The sequence below is a fragment of the Zootoca vivipara genome, chromosome 12 (assembly GCF_965207765.1).
Source record: "Zootoca vivipara chromosome 12, rZooViv2.hap1.1, whole genome shotgun sequence".
Lineage (NCBI taxonomy): Eukaryota > Metazoa > Chordata > Lepidosauria > Squamata > Lacertidae > Zootoca > Zootoca vivipara.
This window is the reverse complement of record NC_142595.1, coordinates 41,960,190-41,966,653: the sequence shown is the minus strand read 5'-3', so window position 1 is coordinate 41,966,653 and position 6,464 is coordinate 41,960,190. Positions and strand designations below refer to the sequence as shown.

Genomic DNA, 6,464 nt, shown 5'->3' with positions numbered 1-6,464 from the left:
GACCTTTTTCTAGTTTTGCGCCCTTTCGTATACCTTGTTCGGGTTATTGGATCAACCATTTTTCCATCCCATGTAAGGTAACTGGAAACCAATATTTTTATTAATATAAATTAGGGGGGGGAAGTGGCTGGCTCAATGAAAACTCTCTCTTCACCTGCTACCTGCTTTGGGGAAGAGAGTCCTTGCTGGGTGGGAAAGATACAAACTAATAGAGGTATTGTACATAAGTGTCCTACCTGTGGAATCTTATATGTATCCAAAATAGTTGCCACACAAAAGGATATTTCAGCATCCAGTCCCCCAATGACCCCAGTCAGATTATTTTCAACATCACATATATAGTTAGGGACAAATTTCTCCACCACGGATAAATGTAGCAGTGTGGCAAGATATGTGCTCCTTTCATTGGAATAGCTGTCATATAAGTGAAAGCCCAATGTGATATTAGGTAAGATGTGAGGGTCTTTGTTGATCTCATTGACTGCAAATGCCAAAGTCAAGATGTGCTGGTAACCCTTAGGCACCACCCTAGAATGAGAGTTGCAGGGACTTCAACAGATACAGTATATCCTTTTACATATGATCTGATTTTACAGTAGTTAATCATATCGAGTTTAGTTGTCAGGCATCAGGGAATCGGCTCCCCCTCCCTTCGGCAGTAGATAAGCAAAACAAATGAAAATGAGTCTTCTTACCAGTTAGAGACTTTAATGATCACAGTGAGAGAACAAAAAATCAATTTTCTAGGAATGGCGATGCTCCCAATTAAGGGTTCCACCTGCTTCCTCCCTAGTCACTACTGTGTTTTGTATCTGAGCTCATAATCTCTGTGTTCTCTGTTCTCTGTTCTGCCACCTTATCAGCTCTTCTTGTCCTTGGGCTGGGTGGAGAAATGCTTCCCAGAGAGAGTGAATCTGTTAACTCTCCCTCTCCCAGTGCTTCTACTCCTAGCTGTTACCCATCCAGTATTTCTCAGCTTCTTCCTTCTAAACTATGTACCTCTGCAAACCACTGGTCCAAATCTATCCTTTCCTCCTGCTCCTGGGAAGATTCAGGATCCTGCTCAGGAGCAGGGAGAGGCTCCCACCATTCCTCCTCAGTGCAGCCCTCCTCAGCACAGTCCATGACATCAGTGGGGTTAACTCTCAGTCCATCCTACTATTAAACAGTTCTTATCAATAGAAAGTTACTCCTGATTTTTAGTTGAAACCTCCTTTCTTGTAACTTGAATACACTGTTTTGTGTCCTAACCTCCAGAGCAAGAGAAAACAAGCATGTTCCATCTTACTGGTGATATTTGAAAATGGCTATCATACCTGCCCTCAGTCTCATCATAGCTAAACATACCAAACTCCCTTATCCATTCCTCATAAGACTTGGTTTCCGGACCATATTTGTTGCCCTCCTCCGCACATCTTCCAGCTTGTCAATATACTTCTTGAATTGTGGTGATCAGAAATAGACACAGGACTCCAGGTGACCAGGGCAGAATAGAACTATTACTTCCTTTGATCAGGACACAATACTTCTGTTGATGCAGATCCCTTGAACATTTACACATGTACTACAGGCAAGCCAAGTGTTCCTCATCTTAGATTTGTGCATTTGTCCCTATTGAAAATCATGTTGTTACTTTTGTCCCAGTTTTCCAATCTGTTAAGGCCAATAGTATCAAGACCAGGTGTTCCTAATGTGGGGCCCATAGGAACCTTTCTTTCCCTTACCCTTATAAAGGAAGTCTTTCCCTTACACTTATAAGTTTCTGTGCTCTCTCCTGCAATGAACTCATTTGCATGAGGCAGTGATGGTCATTGAAATTCACTGAATTCTATACTTCATAATATATACCTTCTAGCGCTGAAACAAACTTTAGCCAAAAATCAAAAAATGAAGCCATAAGAACATATTAGCTTCAGAGCAGGTTTTTAAAAATTCATTCTTACTAACACTCTAGTAGTTCAGATAAAGTCTATCAAACAAAATAGGCTGTTCAAAAGAGCTTTCCCAAACACACAGACATGCTTACATTTTAATACATTTATCTTTATTTTCCTATTGAGAAATGGGAGCTTCTACAGTATTCTCTTAATTCACAAAGACATTCCTATGGATTTTTACATCAGCACATGTCCCTTTGAACTGCAAAATTGTTATACCTAGGTAAAAGGGTAAAAGATTGCAGTCTCAGTCATTGCTCTGAGGCTGCAACTCTAAGTTTGATCATTTCTCCTCTGTAATAAATGAGTGGCTTAGTTCTTACAGAAGCTCTTCAGGCAGTGCTGGTGGGGGTTCCTCAGTCAATGTTGCTTCAGAGGAGATGAAGCCACCATGGAAAACAATGCCACCAATGATGAACTCTCCTGGCTGATGATAGGTGTGAAGTGGACGGTGTGGATCTTGGAGCCTGCATTTCGCTATGTGAGCCTCACATACATTGTAAGAAATCAGTTCCAGCAGCAAGAACAGTAAAACCACCATTCTCAGTTCAAAAGCAACTCTTTTGGAACCCATGATTTCTCTGGCAATATTATAATTAGCTTCTCCAAGATAAAATTGTCTCATTTGAATGGTAGTTAAGTTTCCTGAGATGATGCAATCTGGGAGTATGTAAGATCAGACTTGTGGATCCCAGACCCTATTTAAATTATTCTGGTTAATTTTAGTATCTTTTATGTTACTTTCACAAGTGGCCACTGAAAGTCCACAGGGTTTTTTTTGCGAAGCAGCAGATTTAATTATAGCCCTGTTAATAACCAAGCTGGAATTTAGTTATTTATTCAATGCTTGTGAACCCCTGTGGAATTGCAGAAGAAAATGTGTTTGCCACATATTCAAAATTGTTGTGTTTAATTCCCTTTCAGTAGATAATGAGGGACCAGTGGTGTATTGGTGAATTTTGAAGTTTGAAGTTCATAATAGAAGACCTTGTAAAAAATGGAGACTCCAAAATGTATTATGGTGTTTTCAACATCTTGGAATTTGGCTGAGTGAACCTGGATCCGTATCAACCATGTAGCATGAGTATAATGGCTGCTCACCACTTTTCCAGGGGGTGACAGTTTCGTACCCCCACTCTCAGCCTCTTTTCCCTATGGCCTAGGCCCACACATTTGCTGGCCTTTGGAGGGGAATTCTCCTTGGCTAGTGGATCTCAAAAGGGAGGAGTCTTTCCAACCCAAAAGGTACCATAAATGGGCAACTCAGTGGTGCCTCCTGGAGGGCAGCACCTTGCTGACTGTGGCTATTGGCTGCTGCCTTGTTTGGCCTGGCAGTGAGGCTTAAAAGGGCAGATGCAGGAGGCTCTCGCAGAACGGCTGGGTGAAGAGCGACACCCTCCCACCCTCCCTTTTTATTTCCATTCACAATTCAGGTCAATTAATTATCATGCTTGTAAAATGTATTTTCCTTTTCCAGTTATGATCTAACATTGCTTTTATCCCTAACCATCATTCCGTCTAACCACTTCATTTTTATTGTACCTGCTGACCTTGCTATGGTTGATAACAGTTGTGGTATTCGAAGCCGGGAAGGAATTTGCCTGTATAGAAATTGGCTGGCCTTGAGATTCTGCCTTCCTAATAGCAAAATGTCTAAACTTTTGGTGGTTAAGCCATTTGATGGAATCTTAGTCTTCAAGTATTGGGGGAAGTAGGGCATTACCCAGTACCGAACCAGCGATGTATTCTGGGTACCCCATTAGCTCTGGGTAAAGGTAAAGGTAACTCTGACCATTAGGTCCAGTCGCGGATGACTCTGGGGCTGTGGCAATTATCTCACTTTCCTGGCTGAGGGAGCCGGCGTATGTCATGTGGCCAGCATGAGTAAGACACTTCTGGCGAACCAGAGCAGCACAAACGGAAACACTGTTTACCTTCCCGCTGGAGCGGTACTTATTTATCTACTTGCACTTCAACGTGCTTTCGAACTGCTAGGTTGGCAGGAGCAGGGACCAAGCAATGGGAGCTCACCCTGTTGCGGGGATTCGAACTGCTGACCTTCTGATTGGCAAGCCCTAGGCTCTGTGGTTTAACCCACAGCACCACCCACGTCCCTCCATTAGCTCTATCTGCACCCAAAATTGCCTTGAGTCCTGGCTGGTTGGTCACACCAGGTTGAGGGTGATGGAACTGTGCAAAGCCCTCATATTTCTGCCACTTTCTGCCCCCATTTCCAAAATGACTTGACCTTCCTAAAGCTCTGCACAGCCTGGGTCCCAGAAACCTGAAAGATTGCCTAATGTTGTTTTATACTGCTTTAAATAGTGTGAATGATGGGTGATTAATAAATAAATATCCCTGCTGTAACCAACTGGCAATTGCAGCTACAGGGAACCTGTGCATATTTAGACAGAAAACTCTCCCTGAATATGGAGAGGCAATTTGAATAAAGGGAGCATGATATTATAGCATAACATACACTTTTTCTAAAAATGCAATCTGTGCACAGCAATCAAAGTTTAATTTGTAATATTTTTGTGTTATTTCATATATTAAAAATGAGTTGATGTGTCCCCTTCCTCCACCCCCAAATGAGAACAGGAATTGAAACTTGATGGGTGGTGCTTGCATAGGAGCATCCTGAAACCAGCAGGATCAAACCCTCTCCTAACCAGCTGCTGAGCAGAGGTTTCTGCAGAGAACGTGGTGGTGAAATAAACCCTGGCAGCCTTTCCACCCACCACTCAACCCCTGAAAACCCCGGATCACTCTGTGTATCCCACCCCATAATGGGACGATCTGTGCTTGTCTTCACTCGACTTGGCCCAAGCTTTGCATGATCCAGTTGGCCTTCATCCAAACTGTTGATAATTCCTTGTTATAGCAAAGTCTATTGTTCAAGAATGTGCAATATTTTAGCTCCATTGGATGAGCCTGGGTTATAGAATCAGGAGACGGGAAAAATTTCTCCTTTTAAACTTTTTCCACCATGTATAAATGTATCGGAACTGCGAATTAAATAACTGACCATTTGTTATTATTCTGTGACAGCCAAAATCAGCTGCTAGAGGTGGCCGCCTCATTCTGTCTAATGGTGGGGACGTCCCTGAGTAGAAACCTGCCCAGAAAGCTTTGCTGAAAGGCTTCTAATGGCAGCTTTTATCTCCTTGTTCTTCAAAGCATAGGCGGTTGGATTTAGCAAGGGGGTGACACAGGTATAGAAGACAGAAAGCACTTTATCAATCATGAAATGGGCTGATGGACGCAGGTAAATAAACAAGCAGGGCCCAAAGTACATGGTGACCACAATGAGGTGAGAGGTGCATGTGGAAACAGCCTTGGTGCTCCCTTCAGAGGGACCCCTGGAGCGGATTGTGTAGAGGATGAATCCGTATGAGATGAGCAGGCCAAGAAAAGAAACTAGTGACAAAATTCCACTGTTGGTGACCATCATGACCTCCAAGGGATTTGTGTCAATGCAAGCCAACTTGATGACCAATGGGAGGTCACAGAAGAAACTGTCTACTTTATTGGGCCCACAGAAAGGCACATTAATAATGAAACCCAATTGCACAGTGCCATGGAGGAGCCCACCAGCCCAGGAGGCAAGGAGAAGGGCCATGCAACGAGGCCGGCTCATGAGTGAGGCATAACGGAGGGGATGGGAAATGGCCACATACCGGTCAATTGCCATGGCTACCAGGAGGAGCATCTCACTGCCTACAAAAACATGGAGAAAGAAGATTTGTGCCATGCAGCCCTGGAAGGAGATGGTCTGATGTTGGGCAAGGAAATCCAAGAGAGATCTTGGGATGGCAAAGGAGGATAGGCAGAGGTCCAGGAAAGCCAAGTGACCCAGCAGAAAGAACATGGGTGAATCTGAAAGACGGTCATCCCTGAAAATGGCTGAGAAAATGAGAGTGTTGCTGAAGACAGTAGCAATGTAGAGGAGGAGGAAGAAGACAAAGAAGAAGAGTTGGATTACCCAGGTTTCAGAAAGGCCAAGCAAGACAAACTCAGTCACCATTGTCTGGTTTGCAGCCAACATTCTTTTTTTTGCATATCACTGTGAATATTGGAGAGGGAGAAAGGAGACAATAATGAGATGCTTCCATCACAGTCTTTGGTGAAATCAGCAAAAAGTGCATCTTTGTGTTATCTGCCATTATTCTTTTTTTTTTATTATTTTCTTCCGCTAGACAGTTACATATTCCAATCCATACTTTAACATATATTAAATATAAAACAAATCCAAACAATATCCACATTTCTTCACCTGTGACTTCCCACCACCTTATTGCAGCTTCTTCTTGACTGGGTCCTGAGACTCCAGTCCCAGTGGATCATACATTGCTCATAGGAGAATCTGAAGGTGATTTATACTGAGCAAAGCCATTGCTCCAACTAGCTCACTAATGTTTGCAGTGGAGATGGGGAATCGGTGGCCTTTCATTGTTATTGGACTCCAAATCCATTTACCTTTGGCCACTGACCATTCTTCTTGGATTGATGGGAGCCGGAAAAATA

The 6,464-nt window shown here is 43.1% G+C and overlaps 1 protein-coding gene across 1 annotated transcript; it reads right to left on the bottom strand.

The window, feature by feature from the left end:
- Positions 1-5,025: 5,025 nt before the first annotated feature.
- On the bottom strand, positions 5,026-5,985 carry LOC118095621 (olfactory receptor 4K3-like). The gene has a single exon (XM_035136868.1). The coding sequence runs from the start codon at positions 5,983-5,985 to the stop codon at positions 5,026-5,028; it is 960 nt and encodes a 319-aa protein (XP_034992759.1).
- Between the last annotated feature and the right edge of the window lie 479 nt (positions 5,986-6,464).